This window comes from Echiichthys vipera (genome assembly GCF_963691815.1).
Source record: "Echiichthys vipera genome assembly, chromosome: X".
Lineage (NCBI taxonomy): Eukaryota > Metazoa > Chordata > Actinopteri > Perciformes > Trachinidae > Echiichthys > Echiichthys vipera.
Window position 1 is genome coordinate 37975806 of NC_139825.1, and position 27036 is coordinate 38002841.

The following is a 27036-nucleotide window of genomic DNA, read 5'->3' on the forward strand; positions in this document are numbered from 1 at the left end:
ATAGTACAAACATGGAGCAGTATGGCATCGTGCTTGACAAAGATAGGAATGTATTTAAAGACAATCAATTCTCCTTTCAATAAATACATTTAAAATTATAATGACATGACATAAGAGTAGTTTAATACTTAATAAGATACAAAGGCATAGAAAAAAAACAATAAATAAAACACCATGAAGTTTTGTCTTCGGAAATTCACCTGGTTGACGTCACACACTCACTGCTCTGCCTTTGCGCGCTGCCACACACACCCACCCACGGGCAGAGAGAGGGAGAGAGAGAGAGAGAGAGAGAGAGAGAGAGAGGAAGAGAAAGAGAGAGAGAGAGCTTGAGTTAATATCAGCAGCCTTAAACACTTCCTTAACCACCACTGAAGATTTTGAAGTCGACCCACCAGGAGAACCGTGGTCCCAAAACTAAACCCGGTAGAAACTCGCGACAAACAAAGTCACTTTCCAGGAAGAGGAGGGAAGAGGTAAGTCACAGTTTCTTGGGAAGCGGTTCAACTTCGAAAAACTTGGTGTTCTTTGACAGTGTGGACAGCAGCAGCACTTGCTTGCTTGCTTGCAGGGTACTGGGTGTCAAGAGTCGCCGGTCTTTACCGTGGCCGGCTTTGTCTTAGTGCAGACCTCGGTAGTAACGTTGGGAGAAGTAATAGGACTGCGGAGGAGTTGCTGTCGCGGAATGTCTCCCTCCGTGTTCCAGTTGTAGTTACGTAAGTTAAGCCATGTTTCAGGGCTAACACTTTACATGTCTCCCCTGTTACTATATTCAATACAACACCAGGAAGCTATCTAGTTTGTTTGCTTCATAAGTTCCTCTAACTAAGTGTTGTATCCTATGGCAACAGAGGGGTCTGTTCAGTGATGTGACTTAGTGGAGAAAATAAATATTGGGATAAAAGGTGACGTTAATCAAAACATTAAAAACATAAAGACGTTTTTGTAGTATAGGCTATTTGAAAGACCTGAATACATGCCTCAACACCTGGTTAAAAAAATCAAGTTGTTAACCCCTTAACAATTAATGTGCTTCATGTGAGCGAGCCGATAAACATGTTTACATGTTACATTTGTGTCTCTATGCTCAAAATCCTCCCCTAAATTAACTTAATCCTGGGTGTTTTAAGACTATATCCTACAGGTAATCGGACTATAATAAGGGCCATATAACCTCACAAATGAGTCCTGCTAATTGTGTATAGTGAGACCTATTGACTGTTACATCTCATTCACATTTTTATAATTCACTGACTGTAGCCTGCGTGCCTTATTTCTTAAAGGTTAAATGCAGATGAGCTGAACTGTAGTCTACCTCACTTCCCAGGTTTCTTCTTTTAGGTTTCTGGTATGGTTTGACAGAAAGCTACCTGTATCACAGTAATTAGGAAGTCAATACGGATGACAGAGCACTTGACACATTGTGGTTTAACTTGAACTGGAGCCGGTTTGAGTTGTTCAGCTGAGACTAAAGTCCACGATGAGCCTGAAATGTTAAAGGTCCTTCACACCTCCTTGCACTCAGGTGTAGCTACTGGAATTTCCATCACATAGCTCCTTTAGCACCCTTCATCACCTTTTCTGGGTGATGTCAGTGAGTGAGAAGCCAGCCACACAATGAGGACGATGTATTTATGGCAACAAAAAGAAGTTACATGTGTCACCAGGATGACTAAGTAGGTCTCTGTGTTAAGTCTACCCTGCATTGTTGTGACTTGTCAGCTCCCGAGGTAAACTAGACATTAACCTATTTTGAAATATTTCCCATCTTCCATTGCTTGTGAAAGTCTTGTGTCACACACTATAACACAATTCTGCCTTTGTGGCAAGACTCTGTATCCTGTTGTTATCTTCTAGAGGCAATGCAGCATTGTGAGCGCAGGTAACACTATCTGCCTGCAGTTACTGGTGTGTCAATATTGGTTTGTGGCTTCATGAGCTGCTTGGAGGACACAGTTGGGACATCTGCTCAGTGAGGAATTGTCCATGCAGCTGTGATCCCTCAATAGTACAACACACATATAAAAAACATCCCAGACTAATTAAGACCTTGTTTAGACTGGTTTTAGGCTGTATTGTGTGTATGAACAAAAGATAATTTATTTTTAGACATGACAGCAGGTAGGCCTCAAAAGGTACAATCAATCACAGTCAATTCCTCTATTAACTATTGAACCAGCTTACTTTTAAGCACCAACAAGTACTGAATGTTGACATCATTAGTTAGTTAACTTATCTTTTAGTTTGAATACTTTTTTGTGATGAGACAAAATTCAACACTAATTGGATTTATTTCATTAACTAAAAAGTATGTTTCGAAGTGTTTATACTTAATAAAATAATTTTGTAATGGTATTGATTTCAAACTCGGGTATCATTTGGGCAATGGTGTCAAAAAATCTCCAACAATATTTAACACTTTTCATGTGCCATAACTTATAGAGGCTACAGTATCTACACTGCAACAAACATTGTTTGGGACAAATTTGTTAAATCAGCACTGGGTGATCATAGTTTGGCTCATAACTTGGCCTTGGCCTCTTGTCACTACCCCTTTCTTTTCTTTCTTATTTCTTTCTATCTCTCTCTCTCTCTCTCTCTCTCTCTCTCTCTCTCTCTCTCTCTCTCTCTCTCTCTCTCTCTCTCTCCCCCTCTCTCTCTCTCTCTCTCTCCACATCATGCTATCCTGCTTGGCTCTCCTTGCATGGATTGTATTTTGTCTGTCTTAACCAAGGCTTTGTGAACTGTGTGCGAGGCAGAAATGGACACCACTCTTAATGCATGTGGATAGAAGACACACCCACAGACACACACACCCACACACACACACACACACACACACACACACACACACACACACACACACACACACACACACACACACACACACACACACACACACACACACACACACACACACACACACACACAGTGGCAAAGTTCATTCCATGCTGGTATAGCAGGTTTGACACGGTGCCAAACAGCTCAGTGATTCTCAGGAGGAACGGAGGGAAACTTATCGTGCCACAACAGTAACACGCACGTTTTTGTTCATGTTTGTCTCAACATCCAATTGGCAGTTATTTATAGCCTGCAATGATTTGGTCTGATGTTTGTTCAAGGTGCAGAGAGTAATTATAATAGTGTGACCAGAATAAATGTATCACAACAGCATTTATCTGACTCTGACCTTGAACCAGCAACCACAGATCCGGTCTCATTCTTCTTCAGATCTCTGGGTGTACTGTATGTGCAAGAGAAAGAGAGGGAGACAGACAATTTACATGCATTTTCACCTGTACTGTTGGTGTCTCCCGAGACATCTGTAATATGTCTGTTGATATGACCTCTGTGAATGTGTTTGCCTGGGGAAGGAGGGTGGGGTGTTGGACATTAACCTTGGTTAGTGAAAGAAAGGAAGGCTTTGATTTTTTTCAAGCCAGTCTCCACTGAAATTCATTAAAGGCTGCTTTGTTCAGGGTTATTAGTGTGTGTGTGCGGCATGCACAACTACACTTATGTGATTTTGAGGCGGTGTTAATGCACTAATAACACATGCCACCATGCCTCAGTGAAAGATTTGGATTAGGGCAAATTTTGTAAGACTGACATTGCTTTGTTTGCATGAATTTGTCAAAATTGGGAAAGAAAAAGAAACTTGAGTGGATCTGGTATGCGCTCTCTGCCTTTGTGAGGTTGAAAGGAGTGAAGTTTGCCATCTTGAATGGGATTACGGAGCTTCTGTGTTGTTTTATAATCTGCATTTTCTCAAATTACGTTGCAAGGAGGTTATGCTTTTTGGTTTTACTGTATGTTGCTTCAGTTTTTGTATCAACACTCCGACCCCACCTTTACAGATTCACATCTATCCACATTTAATTGATCTCAAAGAAAAGTGATATACTGTACGATTCTTATATAACTGGTTGCCAAAATGTGGGCATAAACATTTTATACAGTAAACTGTCGTTGTTTTTGTTATTTATTTCCCCCTTTTATGAAAGGAAAATGAATGAATGAAAAAAAGGTTTTCAAACCATCATCCCTTCACTATATTATATACACTATATTTGAATGAACACAGGTTCAATCCTACATATTTAATAAACAACCTGATATACCCCTCTTCAATCCAGAAATTATAACCTGCTTCAAAATCATTTTTATGACGCTGATGATTTGGCAAAATTTCACCTTGACTTTGACCTAAATTAATTTTCTTGTTTACACTGTATTTCAAACCCTGTAACATACTCAGACTAGTACACCCAAAGGACAGAACACCACAGAGAGAGAGAGAGAGAGAGCTCACCTATTGTAACTGTAACTACAACATTATCTTCACTTCACCTGTTCCACTGACTTTTATTTTGGATAACAGAAACTCGACTGTCCTGCAATTATTACAGTGTTTCACGATTATACAAGCAATAATCAGAGCCACAATCCAAACTCAGTGTATTGCACAATAAACTACGCTCGGAAGCTACGCTCGGAAGCTACGCTCCGCATCAGAAAATGTCCTAAATAATTGGCCGACCGTGGAGAGACAGAATTAACATGACGTCATGCAAATAAGATATGGCAGGGGAAACACTGCTCAATATGAGGCGGGAGACACTGGGTGCAAAGTTCATAACTGTATTGTATAATTAGACATCATTCTGTTATCGTGGACAAGTGAGAACGATTATTGTGACCAACCAATGTAGAACGATAATATCATCATATTGCCCTTAGTTTAGCCCTAATAAGCCCTAATATTGATAGGATTTAGGGATTCTCCAAAGATTGTCTTTCACCTTATCTATAGAGATGCAGATGATGATGTATTTCCCTGAATTTGCTCCCAGGGGACAAATAAAGTTTTTTTGAATTTGAATTGAATGAAGACAGAAAACACCTGAAAATCATTCAAATGGTAAATGTAGTAGATTGTGCAGAGTCAGACTTGACAGAGGGACAGTGGACAGTATGTACTCTCTGAGTGTTCCTAGTTTATGTGAAGCGAGGAAAACAATGTTCTAGCACACACCCACAATCAACAGTGCTTTCAGTTAGGAACAAACCTTTTTCCATGACCACTGTTTAATTTCCAATGTAGAGGGATTACTGTTCTTTGAGCTATCATAAAGAGCAGTTTCATGATGCAATAAATGTTTACACACAGAAATACACACCAGGTTATTAGCTTCAGGCACGACTGTGGCCTGGCTGACTCTGACCATGCTTGTTCAGGTACATTATAACTGTGTGGAACCTGTTTGCTCAGCTCTAATTTGATTGGCCACTGACCAACCGACTTCCATCCAAGCTGCTCTGGGTAGGATTGTAACGATACTAGAATTTCAAAGTCAATACGATGCCCAGGAAAATACTCGATACTCAATACCATTTTCAATACCACAGGGAGAAAATTACAAAAATATTTAAAATGTATTTATTTGTAGGGTGTATATAAATATAACAAATATGTTCAAATTCTCTTGTTTGTTTTAGTGTGTTGTAGAGCTTATGCTAAATACTTCCAAATGGCACTTTTGCTATGTTCATTTTCTTCTAAAACTGGTCTTGAAGGTGTGTTGTCAACATGATGAACCAGTGTTCATGTTTTCAGAGACAAGCTGTAGCTTCTGTCTTGTTTTGGAAGCTGCACTGTTGACGGCAAAAGTATTGATTCTTTTGCAAGTTAGTATATAATCCGATACTAATTTTTAGTATTGATTATATTCCAAGAATCCTAGCTCTGGGTCTCTTTGACTTAGCCTTGCACTCCACATTTCTTTCTCTTGTCATTGTGCATTGAAAGCACAGTCCCTTGAAGTAACTGTAAAGGGAACACAAAGGAGGAGAGTAAGGAAACCAAAGTTTATGTATTTCTTAAAATTAATGGTATGTTGATTACCAAATATGTATTCCAGTAAACAGTATAGAAATCTGTCAGACACTTCCTTGTATAACTTGACAGCCCCTCCAGGGCAGAATCAAGTGAACCAGTAACCTCCAAAACTGACATACTCTCACAATGGTTGCTATGACATGTACTTCGACTGAAATTGTCACTACATGTTGATTGGTTACCTGTGTCCTACTTTTCATCTTCTAGCTTTATTAAACATCCTGTCAAGCCAGTTTCATCGCTTAAGGTCTTATTCTCGCCCCAAGGCAGACATAGTGTTAAACTTTTACAAAGCTCTCACGGCCCCATTTTGACCTTTCTTGGTAGACATCTGTGGATATATGTCAGTTACATCCAAATATATCAAAGTACTGAGTCAAAGGAGCCAGTATGCTGCTGGTCTTGACCATTTTTCTCAACTTTTCTTGTCCAAGTGAGTTTAATCTGTTCTATTAATACGTCTTTTCACAGTGTTTAGCTCGTCATAGCAGGAAAAACAAAGGTGTTAGTAATAATATCTGCGATGGCAAAAGCAGCCAAATAGAATCCAGCCATTGTTAAGAGCCACGACAGCGATGCTGACATGGCAAAATGGAGACGCCTACTGTCGCGGGAACTGCCACAGTTGCGGTAGTATAGGCTTGATAGTTTCACAACCATGCAAGATAACCCAACAACCAGCCTGGACCACTGGGAATCTTCCTATTTCTTAATAGTAGCCACTTTGGGCCTGGTTCAATGTCTTCCACCTATTGGTGTTGAGTCAGCAGAATTTAAACCTGGGTATTAAGACCTAAGTTTAAATAAGTTAATTTCACTGAGGACATGTTGACATGTCACAGTAGAATAAGCTCAGGCTTTACGTACACCTGATTCTATTTTTATACATCTTAATCATTTTAAAATGACAATATAACTGTCAACCAAGTAGTCAATTTAGACTTTGTCATATTACCTGCAACTACAGTATTTCAGATAAAACCATGTGTATGCTGGTCTGAAGTAAGTGTGAGATTAACACATTTTCACCGCACATTCTTCTTTTATAAATACCATTTAATGTGTGGGAAAAAGCATACACGTTTTTTGTGTTGTACTTGCTGGCTCATTGTAATGTCTTTCTGTAAGATTTAATGACACTAAAGCCATGTTTTATATCTTAAGGTATAGTGCCTTTAGAACTGTACGTAACCCATGTGTACAAGTAGCTAAACATTAGATCTATTTTGCATCTCCACCACAAACGGTACTCTTAAATGTAGGCAGGATTATTACCGAATGGACAGCCATGTGCTGAGAAACAAGCTCAGTTGAAATGAGCCTTTACTGTAACTGAACGATCATTATTGCTGTTTGTTACACCTGTGCATTTCCTGCTATTTCAAGTCAAAATTTCTACTGTAGAAAAGGTATGTTGCCCATGTTTTGGTGCCTTTAGCCCTGAATGTCTTCTACATTAATTGATCTAATGTTTAGCTACTTGTACACATGGGTTACGTACAGTTCTAAAGGCACCTTAAGATATAAAAAATGGCTTTAGTGTCATTAAATCTTACAGTAAGACATTCTAATGAGCCAGCATGTACAACACAAAAAACGTGTACATGTCAAGACCGTTCAAGACAGATGTCCGTCCTCCACAGAGCCGGGTCTGTTTGACGTTCCTGTCTGTTATAGTGAAGGTTTTCGTTGCCACCGTACTCTACGGGGGAATTGTTGGGTCTACGTTCATCATAAATAAGCCATAGAGTGTGGTCTTTACCTATTTTGTAAAGTGTCCTGAGATAACTTCTGTTATGATTTGGCACTATAAATAAAATTGAATTGAATTGAATTGAATTGAATTGAATTGAATTACAGCATAGTTAGTAAAACTGCTGTCTTTGACTTTGTTCTCTGTTTAATGGACATACTGTCTACTTACATAGCGCCTTTCTGGTCATCCGACCACTCAAGGCACTTTTTGCTTGCCACTGGCCATCAGATGCACACAATTCACACACAAAGGGCACAGCCTTTAAGAGAAATTTGGGGATCATTGCCTTGTCCAAGGACACCTCGGCATGCGGACCAGAGGAGTGAAACGTTGATATTACGATCTTTAAGTCACGCTGGATTTTCCTAAAATTGAAGTACTATAATATAAAAAAAACTAGAGGCAAGGCAGCCATGCACTGATACAGTTGAGCATAAGGGCTTAATGTGCCTTCCAAATGTATGTTTAACATTAACACACAGTAAGATGTATATGTTAATAATGATCTGTAATGATATGTATCTCTTTGTATTGCATGCACCATAAAAAGCTGTGTGTATAGGCCTTAGGCCAGCCTAGCTGTTAGGCCCAATTTAAAATGCTACTCAATTAAATACAATATTTGTAGTAGTGGGTCCCTGCTTCGTATCTCTTTCAGCGAAGGGGTCCTTGGCCTAAAAATACTAAGGACCCCTGATCTAGACTGTTCACCCAGTATTGCCAAATGTAATCACCCGCGATGCATGCTCTTTTTGATGTAAACAAAGCTTTCTTACAATTATGTAGCAAAAGCCTAGTTCAGGTATGGGTTAATCGTTTGGCCATCATTGCTTTCAAATGTTCATTCAAAATGAGACAAAATGATTGCCTTTATTTCACATATCTTTATACTGTAGGTATTAATACTTTATATAAATACTCTAATAATATCTGTCCCTGATTTGTGGAATTCCTATTCAACTCTGGTAGTAGAATCCAAGGTGCTGAAGGAAGGAGATTCTGTTGTTGTTGCTTTCTGTGTAATTATACCTTTTTGTTCACTCCTACACTTGGCTGACATACAAAACTCCCAAACCGGTTGGACCTGCTTGATCTCTTTATCCACTAAATGACATCTCCACTAATTTAGTGCATACCAAACCTTTGACTTGTTTGTGGTGCACTACTGAGCATGACTTTGATGATAGTCCATCTGTTGTAGACAGTCACGCATCTCTGTCTCCAATTTTGTGTTGTGTTTACTAAAGGTCATTTTCTTGATGTGTATATATCTACTTATTTTATAAGCTGCCTAGTAAAATTTGTGAGTTTTCTTTCCTGGTCTTCCTTTTACAGCAGCTGAATTTTCATGATAAAATGAGATCATGTGAGAATGGTGTTCACAAAATCCATCTTGTCAGGCCTCAAGTAATGCATTTCAGATCAAAAGTGAGTCGGTCAATCAGCGTCCTGTGAAGAGCTACTGCCTGTGGCTCCTAACGAGGTTAGCCTAGATGCTGCAATAACATCAGTTTCTTTGTGGAAACAAGAGAACGGCACTGAAGGCTTTTCTCGACGGAAAATGTGTTTTTTCTCCTTTCCTGATTGACTTCGAAAAGAGTTTGATTTATAGATGATTTATCCATATACCTGACAGGTATGATTTGAAAGCACCTGCCCTTATCCAGTCAGTTTTTAATAGCACCTTCTCAGATGGTTCAGTGAAAGAAACTATCTGACGAGTCAGGTTAGTCCTGTTAGTTTAGTTAGTTAGTAAATTAGTTAAGTTACATATAGTTCATAGCTTCCTCAGAGTTGATATGATGAATTTTCATATCAAGTAAAATGGCATTCAATGGCATGTTACATCTTGTTCTTCGCATGTTTCCACATGCTGTGCCTTCTTCCAGTTTGTGTATAACTTGTGAATTTTTTTCCGTTGGATTAAACCGATAAACCACAGGCAGGTGTCCCAACATTACGTTTACTGGTACTTGGCAGTCCAGGCCTTCAAGCTAAAGATTTACTTCAGAGAAGCTCCTTGAGGCCACCACACACATGCACATGAATGATATCCATCTTTACTGTGACTGGATCTCGTGAAGGCAAATCTGGTTCTGTCATTGAGCCTGATTTCTTCTCATGTCCACTGGCCTGCCTTCCAGTGTGTTTTCAATCTTTTTTCTTTCCCTCCCTTTTGCTCTTTTCCTCAACCCACCCCTTTCCCAATTGCATGCGCTCATTTTTTCCACTCTCTCTGGGGAAACAAGGCTCTCTTTTCTATGTAGAAAAGCCTGTGTGTGTGTACACAAGAGAGTGAGCGTGTTTGTAAAGTGGATAGAAAATTGGAAATGGACTCTAAAAACGTGTCTTAGTGTATATTTCACAATCTTTAAACTCCATAACTTGTTCTGTGTCTTTGTGTCTGTCTGTATGTGAGAATGCGTGGGTAGCATTATGAGAGCGCTACTTTCTCGACCCTCGTGACCTCACTCAGATACTTAAATACACATGGAACTCTGTAGACTTCAATTCATATTTTCACATTTATTACTAATAATACATTTATTTCGTGTGTACTGATCATCTTCTCACTTGTCTGCTATTTTAGTTGCTTTGTTTTTTGTACTGTTTTCATGTGAAAACCATGTATTTACTTTAGCTTAATGATAACATGGTCCTCTTTGGTGCTGGTCATATTTTCCTTTGCTGTAGGCCATGACTGTCAGCTGCAGTGATCACATTTCTCTCTTAAGATCCTTAGAGTTTTATTGTATCGTCCATCTTGATCCCACTTAAACTTGGACAGGCATTTGGAACTTTTGGAACAATGCAGGATGTGAAAATGTTTGAGCATGGGCTGTCTGGGTTTCCTCCAGGTGCCAGTTTCCTACAAAGTTATTAAATTAGAAAAGTGCTTGTCTGTTTGTATGTATGTTGATTTCTCTAACATTTGAAATGCATCCTGTGTTTCTTGGCAGCCTGCAGTTTCCAAGTTTCTGTCAGTCAATCCCAAAAATATATTGTAAGACTTAGTTTACATGCCATTCTGGTAGCCAGTTAACTTTAAAATAAACTGGATTGTTGACATACCCTCACCTATTTGGTGGCTACTGAGTAACCTCTGACTTTTTGAGCAGTTTGGGGTTATACAAGGCTTGCTCGAAGGGCACTGTAGTGATGGGTATTGAGATGCAAGTGTTAGTCATTTACTTTCCAATCCAGATTTTTCTAGCAACTTCCAGGTCACAAGCCTGCCTCTTCCTAAATTGTGTTCAGCTGCAAACCTTCGCACCTGAGACTTGTCCAGTGCAAGTACAGTAACGCTTTGTACTGCTAAGCAACTCCACAAAGCTATTTAGAAAATAAAATGGATAACTAGAGTCCATTTCCAAAACCTTTCGGCGGCAGTAAGATCATTCTTAAGAACCTAATTCTTTCTCTCTCTTAGATTCTGCATTAAGAATGTCACTCAGCTCAAAATAGCATCTATTCCACATTTGTAGACTGAGAAGCAGCATGTACATCAGAGCATGCACCAGTTGAGTCGCTCAGGACCTGAGCTTGACATTAAGCAATGTGGAAAGGAACCTGAACATTATGAATGATTAATTATGAAAGCAGACTCAGAAGCTGAAGATCATTGTGTTGTAAAATTAGAGTTTGCCTTAAATCACAGGCTTGCCATGTCAAGATTATGTTAATAAAGCAAGAGACTAAAGCTACAAGAGATCAATTAAGGAATATAAAAGCACACAAAATATGTTCTGTTAAGGAATTATGTGGGATTTTATTGCTTCTTAGGGAGTTAAGATGTAGACTGATATGCTCCATTTGGGTCCTAGTCTGTAATATTGCAAATGTGTGACTCGTTTGTGTGAAAAGTTTAGAAAATGTCACCCTCCTGACGAGAAATGGCACTAGCTTCAGCTATTTTTTTCATGGTAAGACAGTTTATTTTTAAAGATTGATTTACTGAACAGTAGGGCTGCCCCCGACCAAGGATTTTCTTGGTCCACCAGTGTCGTCATTCAGAGCGGTTAGTCGTTTAGCCATCACATTACAAGTTCGCACAGCTGCACGATATAAGTCTGCCGCCTGTTGATGAAACCGGCAAATTATTTCAGACGATACGCTTTTAAACTTCGGGCTGCCATGGGTGGTAGGTCATGTTTGCCGTAGACGAGTGGTTTGCATGTGACCTTCTTGGGGGGCATCCTTGTTCTTTTTAAAGCTATCCCATATTTTAGACGTCTTTCCCGACAGGATTTGCTATTTATTATTTACTTTCTAACCGTAATGTCCTGCGGAGAAGTGTCTGCCGTGTTAAAAAAATACAAAAAAACACTGACAGTGTGTCAGTGTCATGACTTCCCATATCAGCCTCATTTCATTTTGACTAGGCACCGCTCAAAATGTTTTATTTTTCCCTGCGACCAATGGACCAATAGAAATTTTGGCCGGCTAATTATTGTTTGGTTGACCAGTGCTTGGTCAACTATTTGGGGGCAGCCTTACTGAACAGTGTGTCCCACAGCTGGAAACACAGCTGCCACCTTTATGGTTGGCTCTGGTGGGATTACTGACAGCTTTTCTGTCAACTTACTATCTTACAGGATGCTTGGAGATCATTAGATATGATAAATGTTATTATTCTAAAGCGCACACACAAATAAAAATTGTTAACAAAAATGACTCCATCTCCAAGGACTATACTATTTGCCTGCTGTCATGCTGTCTGCCATAAAGAATAGCTCAATAACATGTTTTTCTTTTGTTTAAAAAACACGTTTAACATTGTTTGGAAGAGTTTATGTGTGTGTATTTGAGGAAGATACATCCATCGACACTTTATACTGTTTTATACAGAGTTACTAGTTAAGAAGGGACCAGGTCAGCTTGGCAGATTAAGAATGACCCTGGCAAGACTGCAGTTCGAACCCCACAAGAAGCACTTCAACAGAAAGTGTACAAAACACATGGAAAGTAGTTCTGAACAAATGTGTCAGTGGAGCACTTCATTTTTGATGAAGCAAGTGTGTGGGCACTTTTGCAAGCTGTGGTTTCTGTGTCAGTTAGTTCTATATTTTTGAAGTGAAGAATTTAATTTGCACTTTGAATGTAACAACATATAAACCTTTTTCAAAAGTTGTTAACATGAACTTTCTAAATGTGTCCAAGTTGATTCCTGTTGCAGTGAATGTGAATGACATCAGCTTACAGGAAGTTAACAAGGACCAAGGTTGTTGCCTAGCAATGGAATTTCGTTGAAAAGGACTAGAAATAAATGCATTCAGATCAATGATTCAGATTGAATTCTGCAATTTTACATGTGGCCTCCAGACAACTTGATGCTAGTCTAGGTTGATTCAGAAACAATTATAGGTATAGATGGACCAAAAGACATTATTCAAGAAGACAGAAAAAGATAACTGAATGATATGTGAAGCTAAGTGTTTTGGCCAACCATTCAGTGAGCAACTGGCCTCAGCTTCACCAAAAGAAAAAGGAAATACTGAAATCTAAACAAATAAAGCTACAAAAACAGAATTACCAGATTAAATGTAGGCTTACTCAACATTTGTCTATTCACAGTTGGCAATACTGGTGTTAATGGTGATGATTTGCATATGATGTAGGCCACAGATCCACATACAGTTTATAGCCAAATAAGTAGATACAGTTGGGAATAAGGACTAAACAACCAGAATTAAAGAGGGTCATTGTTGTTGGAAAGACATTAAAGTAGCAAGAAACTTCAATGCTCATCTTTTACACTGGATTTTGTTTTCTTGGAAAGGCCATGCTTTTGATTTTCTTTTTCCCCTTTTTTGTACACATAAGAGTAAAATGAGGGAATAAGACAGTTCCTTTTTTCCTCATTACTGGCAGGTAGTTTCCAAAGTTATGTCTTGAGTTGAAACTTTAACTTCCTCTGTAGTTGCCATCTGAGGACATTCTGCCACAGACTCTCTTCCTTCTTGTTTTAAGTACAAACCTTAAGCAATCCAAGTACAAGACGAATGTGTGTGTATGTGTCACCCACTGTCCTATGACCTGTGTGTGTGTGTGTGTGTGTGTGTGTGTGTGTGTGTGTGTGTGTGTGTGTGTGTGTGTGTGTGTGTGTGTGTGTGTGTGTGTGTGTGTGTGTGTGTGTGTGTGTGTGTGTGTGTGTGTGTGTGTGTGTGTGTGTGTGTGTGTGTGTGTGTGTGTGTGTGTGTGTGTGTGTGTGTGTGTGTGTGTGTGTGTGTGTGTGTGTGTGTGTGTGTGTGCACGCATAATGTATATATCTCCTTTGCATGATGGCGTTTGTGTTGTTGTATTGGTGTCTGTTTTGCAGGGGAATGTCCTATGTCCTATGTTCTAACTGTGTGTCTTTGTTTTAGGAGGCTCAGGTGAATAGTCACCATGGCACCCTTCCTGCGTATCTCCTTCAATGCTTACGATGTTGGCGTTCTGCCTCCTCTGTCTGAACCTCCCATCTGTGCCATCAAGATGAAGGAGTCCGTCAACACAGGTATGCACAGATACACACACACACATGTAGTCATAATCATATCTAGATAGGGGAGTGGCACAGTGACTATGGCTACCAGACGTCCTGAATTTAATGGTCTGAACAGCGGCCATCTGCTGAGCTCCAGCCATTTTGTGCTGTAGACACTACTTTGCTTTGACCTCCCTGAGAAAGTAAAAATAAAATAAATAAAGATGCCAACCTTCTTTCACAGAGCGAGGGAAGACATTGGTCCAGAGGAAGCCCACCATGTATCCAGCCTGGAAATCTTCTTTTGATGCTCACATCTACGAGGGGCGTGTAATAGAAGTGGTCCTCATGCAGAGCGCTGAGGAGCCATTGGCCAAGGCCACAGTGGGCGTGTCTGTACTGGCAGAACGCTGTAAGAAGTCCAAGACCAGCGGCCGTGCTGAGTTCTGGGTGGACCTGCATCCTTCAGGCAAAGTCCAGATGGCTGTACAGTTCTTCCTAGAGGACACAGATGCAGGTAAAACTGCTGCATCTTAATGCCCATGGAAACCTGGTTTTAAATCTGTAGTATTTCTAGATATTAGATATGCATGACTAATCAAGCCAGTTAAAGTTCAGAAAATAACAATAACAATATTCTTAAATATTTGTGAAGAGGTTAACACTCAAAAATACAGCCTGCGTCATCAGTAGGATGTGGGTGTGGTGTGATTAGGTTAAATCAACAGTGGCAGTAGCAATTTAAGCCAGAAATCCCCAACTATCATCACATCTAGATTAAATATTGCTGAATCCAAATTGGAAATATCTTACATCCCATCACCTTTTTCTGCCTAAGCACAACCCAGTTTAAACCAGTGAGGACAGCACAGATCTGAAATCTTGCATCTGAAATACCAAAACTTTTCAAACTTTGGCAAGAAACTGTTTGTTCTTGTAGGACCCCATCACCCAGCAAAGATTAAGTAGGTGATTTAGAAAAAATGTTGTACACTCACTGCCTTCAAAACAGTGTTCCCTGACCGGGAATCGAACCCGGGCCGCGGCGGTGAGAGCGCCGAATCCTAACCACTAGACCACCAGGGAGAAGTGGCCTTATTTTTAGGAAGTCTACTACATGTAGTTGTAAGGAAAGACCCCCCCCCCTCCACACACACACACACACCCACCCACCCCTCTCCTCTTTCCCTCTCCCCTTTCCCTCTCCCCTTTCCCTCTCCGTCATGTCTCCCACTATCATGTGGACTCACAGAAAATCACTCTCCTTCAATACTGATATGTAATGCCCGCTACTTGTGGAAATTATTCTTTATTTAATGTTAATTTCCTTACACACCAGCATGTAAGTTATTGTCGACCTCTCTGGAGAGTGTGAAGTCGTCATGTTCTGGGCCAGTTGCCCTGTAATAAACTGTGTACCTCAAATTACCAAGGGTTGATCTGCATGCTGGTGACGTATCTCACACTAAACTTTAGCCAATGCATTGTAACAATCCCTTAAACAAGATGTGAAGACTTCTGTATGGTTGCGATGTCACAAATACGATATATAAATGTAGAACGTGCTGCTACTGTGCCTTTATAGTAGGGCTTTTTTATTTAGAAATTGCATCACATTTGTGACCAGGCATATGCTTCAATTTGACGTCCTGTCTGTGAAACTAAGGCGCTATATTCCTCTTTACCCAAAAGATGGCTTTCTGGGATAGGTGTCAACATGTGACGTGACGTGAAGCACAAAGTTGGGCACAAAGTGACATACAACATATGCCTCTGCCTGTCTGAATTTGCATACCAGGCCGCAAAAAAGGCAGCCAAATTACTATCTCATAGTGTAACAACACCTAGTCATTCCCCTGCTGCAATGATGGTGCAGACACAAAGAGCGCAGATGTTGACGATTCGGCAATGCTGACCAATCAGAGCAGGGAGGTGCTAAAACAAAGTCTTTCAAATAGAGCGTGAATGCAGGTGTATAACTGTCATTATCTGCTGTCAAAGACCTATTTTAGTTACACTTCAGCTGTTTGAAGCAGAAGTTAAGCGGAGCAGTACTGGCTGACAGTGCTGTATTCAGATTCTAGCTCACCAACCCAGACAGGGAACCCAGTCTATGATAGTCTCTGTTGTCTGCCAACATGGAGTGGGGTCCGGTAAGATTTACAAACTGGTTCTGTTCAGGGGGAATTTCAGGGTTGGAGAGGGTTGTCAGAGGGGTGTCTGCTGTTATGAAAGAGCTCCTTACTCCATCAGCTCCCTCCTACACACTCCACAGGTTTCCTGAAAAGCAGCCCGGAGTATTTTTAGGCATGTGTGAACGGCCCTCAATGCTGTCTGCCTGTCTGCTGCCTCCCCTGTATGTCTTCTTTCTCTTGCCCTCTCTCTCACTCCCACTGTCTTGGCTCAGCTCACCAAAGCACTGTCCAAATATAAACATCTGTCAGTATAATGGCCAAGAGGAAATTAGTTTATCTCGCACACCTCATCACTCTTCCCTCTTTTCCCTGTCTATCAATTGTGTATTTAAGGTTACTCCTGTTTTCAATTGTCCCCCTATTATCTCTCTAGCCCCCGTCCACCCACTTACCCTCCATATCTCTTCTAGAGTCTGTGCTTCTTTGTTTACCTCTCTCACGCCTCTCTTGCTGTCTTCTCTGGGTGACTTTTGACCCCACCCTGCTGACTCACGTCAGTCGAAGCCGCCTATCCAGGATGGCATTTTTCTGTTTACCCTCCATTTAGCAGCAGCAATGGTGACCTCCTTCTATAGCGAGTAGTTTTTTTTTCTAATACCCCTTGGCTATTAGAGTTAATGACTAATTTATGTTAATGCACACTGTGATGTCATTTAAGGAATATCAGTAAAGCTCATCAGCTAGTAAAACAATTGGTTAGTGAAATAAATAATCATAAGACTCCAGCCTTCCTGTATCCCTGATATTGTTTTATTTGTCTTTGGAAATTAATAAAATGTTTATCTGGACGATAGTGAACTTAGAAGCTGTTTGAAAAGCAAGCTTTGAATAGAAATACAGTTTTTAATTTATAGATTGATGTCTTCTCTCAGCGTCGTGTCAGCCATCAGTGAAGGTTTCTCCCGAGGATGGAGTCACGACACTCAACAGGAGGAGAGGAGCTTTCAAGCAGCCCAAGGTTCACTTCATCAAGAACCACGAGTTCACTGCCACCTTCTTCGGCCAGCCCACCTTCTGCTCTGTCTGCAGAGAGTTCGTCTGGTGAGATGCCAAGTCTGACCTCGGTTTCATTACAGCTGTCACTTTTATGTTTGTGTACTTCAGCTGGTTAGCACATCAAATACTTTTTTTTACTTTGACCTTCAGTATGTTTTGAGTATCTGCTGCATTCCAGGGAGAAGCTATGATTGTAATTTCCATTGCTTCTCTGTCTGGGCATGACATATCCAGAAGGAGTCAATTTGCCAGTCTACTTGTTTTTCTACCTTATTATTACGATCAGCATTGTGTTTTTATCAAGATGCCACCTAATGTATGTTCTCTGGGTACAAAATGAGACAAAAAAATCAGTTAGATGTTCAAATACAAAAGTCCGGCCCCCCATGGGTGCTTCTCAAAAGACCAATTAGTAGCGGTTCTAGTTTCCTAAATGGAGCAGGCCGGTGGGGGTGTGTGTAATGGTAGAAACAACGGCAGGGCTGCAATTGTCAGAATGAGTCACTGTCTAGGGAAATCCCACAAAGCTGTCGTGATGTCTTCCAACTATGTCAGCAGCACTAACCTGTAAGCCAAGCCCCTACGCCTATCAACAAAAGGTGATCCCCCTTCAGCAACAGGCAGGAAGAAATCTGATGTTTGATTTAGTCTTTGCATATGTCTGTGACTCTGCTGCCGCTTATTATTTGAGCATTGTTATAGTATGTTTCAATCTTAAATTCTAAGATGTGAAAGATATCTTCCAGTTTTGCAGATAACAAATAAAACCCATGAGTCATTGCTGTGCCAACTCCAATAACTCCTTAATATTTTGAAGATATGTTTGCAGGCAGTACCGATGTAGTTGTAGTTGTTGCATAAAGTAAACTTCTGCTTTACTGCTGCAATTCATCTGCATGCTAGCTACAGGACATCAATGTCATAACCTCAATCATTGTACTGAAAACCATACTGGATATATTGCTCTACTATTAGCAGCCATATTTTTCGTAGTTATGGCTGAGGAACATCCCTTTCTTTGCCTCATCTCAGCTCTTATTTAATGACATACCTTTTATCCCATACAGGGGGCTCAACAAGCAAGGTTACAAGTGCAGACGTGAGTGTTTCATGAACTACCATGTGCATTTTTATCACATTTTACCCTTTTGTATTCTTCACAGATAACACAATATGTATTTATTCCATCCAGAATGCAATGCAGCAATCCACAAGAAATGCATCGAAAAAATCATTGGCAGGTGCACTGGGACAGCGGCCAACAGTCGTGACACTGTGGTGAGCAAAGTTAATGTTCTCCAACGCGAATGCAGAACCTCACCTCAGATCTGACACATTAGCTTTTATTACATTTCACAACTGTGGTTCAATAATGACTTTGTATTTTCTCCTTTTATGGCATATGACATGCATTGGTATGAAGTATTACTTTCATAATTTATTTGGTCGATGTGTTTTTGCTTACTCACAGCAATGCAAAGTGTTTTTCATGAGTCAACCTAATACAGATTTAATTCAACTTTACAAAACAACATAAGTATTACATTTAGTTTTTAAGTATTGGTTGGGGAATTTCATTTAGGCCACATGTTTTGCCATTTAGTCTTCTAAAACTGGCAAAACATGTAGTCCCACATATTTATACTTTATCAGATAGCAGCTTTCTGTGGTTTTAATCGATCTCTGCATATCTGTAGTTCCAGAAAGAGCGCTTCAAGATTGATATGCCGCATCGCTTCAAGCAACATAACTATAAGAGCCCCACTTTCTGTGACCACTGTGGCAGTCTGCTCTGGGGTCTCTACAAACAGGGCCTTAAATGTGAAGGTGTGTTGAATGTGTTTATTGTTTTATTTTTCACTTACTCTTAAATGTTATATCTTCCTCCTTCCACGCCTCTTACACTTTCCTCTTTCATTGTATTCCTTTTCTCCCACGCACTGACCAATCAATTTTTCAAACCTCTGACCAGACTGTGGCATGAACGTACACAGTAACTGTCAGAAAAAAGTGGCTAATCTGTGTGGAATCAACCAGAAACTACTGGCAGAGGCTCTGTCTCAAATCAGCCAGGTTAGTACTATAACAAACTATATTCATTTTGTTTGTGTGGGCTATCTTTACATTTTATACCAGTCAGTGTTAAAATCATTAAGAACAAACTTTTGTGAATGTATAATGTTAAGATAATCTTAGCAAACTTTTTGTCATCCCTAGAAATCTATAAAGAAGCCCGATGACTCCAATAATGCAGATATTGGTATCTATCAAGACATCAGTAATGCAACAGCAGACCCTAGTGGTAAGATGTGTTAATTGTAGCACACACCATATTGTGCTAAGTTGTTTGATTGAAATCCATGTTTTATCATAAGAGGTAAAATAGCAATATGTCACTGGTCATCTGTTTATCTCGATCATGTTCTCAAATCTTTATTCTTTGTATGAGTTTGCATGCATCTTTGCATTCAGGTTTGCATATGCATTTACTCTGTGTGTGCAAATGTGGATTTACAGCTGATGGTAATGGCAAGGCACGTGAGGGCATGAGCCCAGGCCCAGCCCCAGCCCCAGCCGCACCGACAGTTCCCCGGGTACGCCTCAACATGAACCACCTGGTATTCACCAAGGTACTGGGAAAAGGCAGCTTTGGCAAGGTAGGCCCCATGGTACCCATCTTTAAATCCTTTCCTGAATTTAACATGAAATCAGAGTGTAGACACAAAAATAGAAGACACTGTAACGTAAAGGTCACATATTGTAAAAAGTGAGATTTCCATATATTTTTTTCATTATAAAGCGGTTGAAAAGCTATAGAAATACTGTGAAAGAATCAAAACGCTCAATCCACAGAAAATTGCACACAGCCTGTATTCAGAAACTGTGCCTTTAAAGGAGCCATCAAGACTTCTGTACGGTGATGTCACAACTAATTTATACTGTATATATATATATATATATAGTATATATATGTAGAAAGTGCAGTTACAGTAATTATCTGGCTACAATGACATTGCGGCAATGCCGAGAACAACGATGATGAAGACCCTAAAACACTGACCAATCAGAGCTAACTAGGTTTTTTGGAGAGGGGGAGCTAAAATGGAGAATTACAGACAGGTGAATACAGGTATATTCGACACAGTTGGAGAAAATGTGTTTTTTGGACACAAAAGCATGTAAACATGTCCTAGTAGAACCCCAAAATACAAGTATGAACCTGAAAATTAGGATAACACGGGACCTTTAAAACATTGTGCGACCTAATTATGCCAATTTTCTTTTACATTTATTGTTTAAAACACACATTCATCCGGGAATTGTCCCCATGTGAAGGTTAGCTTTGTAGAGCAACATCACTTACCAAATATAACCATGAAAACAACAATGAAATAGGAAGGCACATTCCAGATGTCATGTTTTAGGTAAAGTGGCACTCGAATATGTGCAGAAATGAAATGATGAAAGCTGATACAAGCGTGATCTGAAGGAGGAAGATTCTCTCTATGTTATGTCTCAATATTACCATCCTTCCTTAAACCGTGTTTTATTTTATTTTGTAATGAATGAATCACCATCTGACCTGTAGTTTACGTTTTCTATATAAACTAAGCTCACTAGATAAATAAATCTACTCACTGCCCGTTAATGGTTGGATGGATGGTTTTCAGATGTGAAAAGGGCTTGGTTATCCATCCATCAATATAGATTCCAGGCAACATTCGACAAAGACACATGCCTTACATGTAGGTTGACCTATTTGAGAAAAGCAGAGAAGCAGAGGAAGCTTCATTTATATCTAATGTTGCCAGGTAACTGCGCATTTCAGTGAGATCAAACATCTAGCATCTTCACCGAGGTACACTGAGATTGGGCATGTGGAAAACAACAAAAGAGGGGGGAGATAATAATAGTTTACTCCATGAAACTGGTGTGTTCACACTGATGAAGTAATCACTCTAAATGGCTTTGACACCCCAGGTGCTGCTAGCAGAGCTTAAGGGGCAGGGCCAGTACTTTGCAGTGAAGGTTCTGAAGAAGGATGTCGTTCTCATGGATGATGATGTGGAGTGCACCATGGTGGAAAAGAGAGTCCTGGCCCTCGCCTGGGAGAACCCCTTCCTCACACACCTCTACTCTACATTCCAGTCCAAAGTAAGCACAAACATCCTGTACTGTACATCTCTACTAGTAAAACATAAAAAAGAGTGTTCTCTGATGGGAATTCAGCCCGGGCAGCAGCGATAAGAGTTATCTGAATTAATTCTCATTTGTCTGCTGCGACCGTGTGAGCTGACAGTGATGTGTTGTTTGCACAGGAGCACCTCTTCTTTGTAATGGAGTACCTGAATGGAGGTGACTTGATGTTCCACATCCAAGACAAAGGCCGCTTCGATCTCAACAGAGCCACGTAAGTACACCAGTTAAAGAACATTAATACAGTAACAGTCATTCTCCACATTGGAGGATCTGTAACTGTAGCTCTTGAAAAGAATAAATGATAATGAAATGGTTGTTTTGCACATTTCAACCTTCAGATTCTATGGTGCTGAGATAATAGTTGGACTGCAGTTCCTTCACTCAAAAGGAATCATCTACAGGTAAGATCCCACAGCCACTCTGCACTGGTGTCTGCGGTCTCTTTATTCAACCTGTCACTGCAGCAGAACAGACTGGAACCGAATCTCTTTTTGATTTTGACTACAGAACTTCAGACAGAATATAGAATAGAAATTCTTTATTGATCCCAAGCTGGGAAATTGCAGTGCAACAGCAGCATTACACACAGACACACCAAAGCAGTTATATAAAAATACAATATAAAAGATACCTACAAATAAAATGTTTAAATAAGGGGACTCATTGTAGTAAAAATGTAAACATATAATAATCTAAGGCCCATTGGATAGATTGTGAGAAAAAACATGAGGTGCTTGCGATGTATTGTTCTGAACAGTTGAACTGTTATTGTACAGTGTGATGCATGTGGCAGGAAAGATTTCCTGTATATGTCCCTTCGACAGCAGAGCTGGAGCAGTCTGTGTGAGAAGGTGCTCCGCTGTCCGACCACTGTGTGATGGAGAGGGTGCTGATCATTCTCTATGATGGCTAACAGTTTGTTCAGCGTTCTCCTCTCCACCACAGACTCTAAAGACTCCAGCCTGAGATCAAGTACAGAGCCAGTCTTCTTGATGATTTTAACAAGTCTGTTAGTGTCACTGGCTCTGATGCTGCTGCCCCAACACACAGCAGCAAAGAAAATACTGTAGCGGAACTGGTTGTACATTGAATATATCTCTTTCTGTGTCTTTCCTCAGAGATCTGAAGCTTGACAATGTGATGCTGGACAAGGACGGACACATAAAGATAGCCGACTTTGGCATGTGCAAAGAACGTGTGTTTGGAGACGCCAGAGCCACCACATTCTGTGGGACCCCAGACTATATCGCACCAGAGGTTAGGTTCAGGGCCTTGCTCATGTCACATTTCATTCACCTATGTTTCCATCAAATTCCTTAAATCCTATTTATCTTGCAAGTTTTTTTAGAATCTAATTTCTCACCATGTTATGCACCCCTTCATTCATTCGGTCTATAACCCGCCCAGTGGTCATTAGGAGGCATGACAAGCTCCACACACTCACTTGGCTTTGCAGTACTAACAACAGCAGAGTGCTTCTATCTAAACACTGCATGTCCTTGTTCTCCTTACAAACATCTGATGCATTTTGTGAAACTTTCTCAGATCCTGCTTGGACAGAAGTACACCTTCTCAGTCGACTGGTGGTCTTTTGGCGTACTGGTGTATGAGATGCTGATCGGTCAGTCACCTTTCCAAGGCGATGATGAGGATGAGCTGTTTGAGTCCATCAGGTCGGACACCCCTCACTACCCTCGATGGATCACCAAAGAGGCCAAGAACCTCATTGAACTGGTACCTAAAAGGACACATATTTTATTAGATATACTGTTTTACACATAGGCAGAGACAGTGATTATATCATGGATTTTAATGCGGATATCCCTCCTTATCACAACATACTAGAATAGAATAGAATAGCCTTTATTGTCATTGCATTTGCATACAACGAAATTGGAGTGCTACTCCCCCTTGGTACATTTTTAGAAAAATAATATATAATAAAACAATAAGCAAAGTATAATATAAGCAATAAACACACAATATAGTATAAACAATATAATAATGTGAACAACTATTATAGAGTGTTGTGACTGTCATTAAAATTGTTGTCTTCTTTCTTTCCACCATTATTCCAGTTGTTTGAGCGAGATCCCAGTCGCAGGTTGGGTGTGGTAGGAGATGTCCGTGCCCATCCGTTCTTCAAAACCATCAACTGGCCAGCACTGGAGAAGAGAGAAGTGACCCCTCCTTTTAAGCCCAAAGTGGTATGAGACTATGATTTATTTTTCCGAACCAACTATGTAGGTACCAGATATCCATTTGTGTAAATATGATGACATGCATCCAGGATACCAATTACGTCAGTGTGCTAACTGAAATCCTTGTCCTGTCGTCCACAGAAATCGCCCAGTGACTGCAGCAACTTTGACAGAGAGTTCCTGAGCGAGAAGCCGCGGCTCTCCCACGCCGACAAGAACCTCATTGATTCCATGGACCAGGCAGCTTTCGCTGGCTTTTCCTTCATTAACCCCAAACTGGAGTCCATGATAAGCAAATGAAAAAAAAAAAAAATGGCTCCTATGGGAACACAGGTTTAGCCCATCACCTTTAATAGGCTCTTATCCATTTCCCGTTATCTTCATATGGTCGAAGTTCAACTGGATGGATAACAAAAACATGAAAAGATTTGGGCTTGACTATGGCTTCTTTAGTTCTTCTATCAGAGGATGAGAAATAATATGAAACCAGGATGTTCTCTGGCTATAATCTTTTCTCAGCTGTTAACGTGTATAGGTGTACAAAATAATATAAAGCTCCAGGAAATTAAGGGACGTTCTTATGAAACAATGATGGTCAGTGATGCATTCTGTCTTTTCTTACTTTAATTTTTCCTTGTGATGACACTTTGAATCTAAACGAATCATCTAATGTACTGTATCTCAAAATTTGACTCCACAGGCACAAGCCTGGCACCCTAATTTAGTCAAATATATACACCCTGCATCACACATGCAAGTCAAGAGAGTTAGGTGGTACAGAGGCATTCACTCTTATCCTGTGTGTTTTGCCTTCCGCGTGCCTCCTAACACACCCCACTTTGTGTGTGTTTGTGTGTTACCACATGCAAATGGTGCTACTGTTATCACAAACATTGTCTGTTGTCCTAAGTTTATCCCTCTGACAGACATATATAGGTGTCATAGAAAGAACTGTATTTGAAGTAAATGTTGTTGCACTGTCTTGAGGTGGATGTGCTCCAGGCTCATCCTAGAGTCTCTCGTAACTGCAAAATCTTTTTTTTTTTTAATTTAGCACAGGGTTTCTACATGATCATCTTCTAGTCTTTTGTGTACCATTGGTGTCGAACATTTTGCAGAACATCAAACTTAATCATAATGCAAAGAATCGTTCCATTCGTAATAATAGTTTCCTGTGCTGTCACTTATTGGAAAGCGGTAGTATGGTACGAACCTGTACATCTATTATGTGTTGAAGGATGTATTTTGTGTGGGAAGGATGGGCATTTCACTGTAAGCATTGGTTCAATTACTTGAATGTAGAAATTCTACCATGAAAATAATAGTGCTGTCTATGTAAATTAATATGAGGTGCCTGTGAGTTATGGGTGTACTTTTTTTTAATCTTCATCTTTTACAAAATCTGATTCTGAATAAATACATTGTAAACTCGTAAATCTGTCATCCAGTGTTTATTACATTTTGTTTACATGGGTTTGAGACTTCTACATCATAAGGCTTGACATGTAGAAGGTCTTACAAAAACAAAAATCTTATTGTAAAGACATACCATATACATTCCTATAGTAATCGCTGCATTCCTTCTGTTATAGTGTGGTCCTCTGGTCACTGCTGGTTTGCTGTATTTTATGGTGCCCATGTTGGACACTGGCATAGCTTCTGCGTATATCACTTCCAAATGTGAAGTGAGGACACCAAAACACCACAACAGTCTCACAAGTACCACAAGGATTTCGTCAGTATGAGAGGCAGACCTGTCAGTCTTTACTGTCATCTAGCGGTCAGGTGCTATAACTGTACCTCCGCGTGTAACGTGTGGACTATAAAAGGCGAGGAGACATTCCTGCAGTGCGCACGGCGTATGACCGGTCCTCGTCCTATGTCCCCCAGGAGTAACCCCCTCTGCCCGCTGCAGGATGTGGACAAAGAACAAATAATTTACGGAAAATAGCAGTGACCTGCACTGACAAACCTGTTCAAGTTGTTGAAACATCTGCCTTTATGCGAACAGCCTTACAGACCTATGCAGCATTAAAGTTGTTGACCCTTTTTAAAATAAAATGACCCCACACAATTTGCAAATTAAAAAGGCATGGTCCGAAAAGCGAAATAACAAAAGCAACAAAACACATTTCATTGTTTTTTTGTTCATGTGTGTGGTGTGTTTTCTCAGCCATAGGTTTGAAAGCCTATAATGAGAGCACCTTCACTTTAATAAAAATGAATTTGGGAGTAAATGCCCCCTTTTGATTTATTCATGACTCAGATTGTTTCCAGTGTTCAGGTCAGATCTGATCGCTTTTCTTTACCCACATTTATCATACTTGTACGGTGTGTTTCCACCTCAACGCGTTCATTTTTTTTTCTTTTGTTGTAATAGGAAGGGTTGGTCTAGAGGATTTATCTGAGGCAGTAGCAATATATATGGTGAAGTGAGCGGCAAAACGTTTCTGGCTCCTAGAAACGCTTTCCAAAACGGAAATGCGCGTATTTAATAAATAAATCACATTTATAACATGGACTTTGAGCATTGCACTCACAGTGTCAAGGCATATTTCCAGCAGTTTCTTCCGAAATCTCCTCCAAAAACCCGACTTGACATCCTTGTGCACCAGCAATGACATATGGGATTAAAACAGTCATTATGATTTATTTAAAAAGTATTTGCCCATTCAGCCTTTTATCGCGCATTGTGGGGATATTTTATTTACTTCACAAATATCATATTGAAGGAAAATTAAGCAGCGCGGGGTCACCTTCAATAACACAATATGTGCTACTTCATAACAGAGCGATCAATCTTTTTTTGTGGCAAAAACACTCCACTTATCGAAAGTGGGTCGATTATATGTGCAATTAATTCCAGCTCAACCATTAACTAAGTGTTGATTCCGCTGGGGATCAAACCCTTTAAAACGACTGTTCAGGTTATAACCCTCGTGTCTTTGTTAGAATTAACGCAACCGTAAATCAGGGCGTTTTATTCGAGTTTTCTTTTTTTTTTTTTTCAATATGGATATTTGCTCTTTATTCTAATAGTGTGATATTTTATTGTGAGTATGAAGATGGAAGTCAGTGTGATGTTGCCGGGCTCAGAGGCATAGAGGCGGCAGAACATGCGCAGTGGCCATTTGTGCCATATTGGAATGAGGTCGTGAACGAGAAGTGCGTCAAGCTGGCGAGACTCTGCTGCGGCGACACCGGAAATCTCGCGATTAAACCCTCAACACAAAAAGAGCCTCTGTTGCTTGGACGACGGTTGTGACTTCCGCTTTTATAGCGGGTTTTATATTGAAACGTCTAACCGGGGATGTCTGCTTTTA

The 27036-nt window shown here is 40.2% G+C and overlaps 1 protein-coding gene across 1 annotated transcript; it reads left to right on the forward strand.

Annotated features, from left to right (window-relative positions):
• Nucleotides 1-342: 342 nt before the first annotated feature.
• LOC310965226 (protein kinase C delta type-like) lies at nucleotides 343-25143 on the forward strand. Its single transcript, XM_083938717.1, has 17 exons — nucleotides 343-476; nucleotides 14021-14151; nucleotides 14366-14638; nucleotides 17189-17357; nucleotides 18380-18411; nucleotides 18505-18590; nucleotides 19010-19139; nucleotides 19285-19385; nucleotides 19530-19614; nucleotides 19830-19969; nucleotides 21294-21467; nucleotides 21632-21723; nucleotides 21851-21913; nucleotides 22631-22769; nucleotides 23058-23246; nucleotides 23591-23719; nucleotides 23855-25143. Exons 2-17 carry the CDS (start codon nucleotides 14043-14045, stop codon nucleotides 24011-24013), a joined length of 2070 nt encoding a protein of 689 aa, XP_083794843.1. The 5' UTR covers nucleotides 343-476; nucleotides 14021-14042; the 3' UTR covers nucleotides 24014-25143.
• Nucleotides 25144-27036: the final 1893 nt, after the last annotated feature.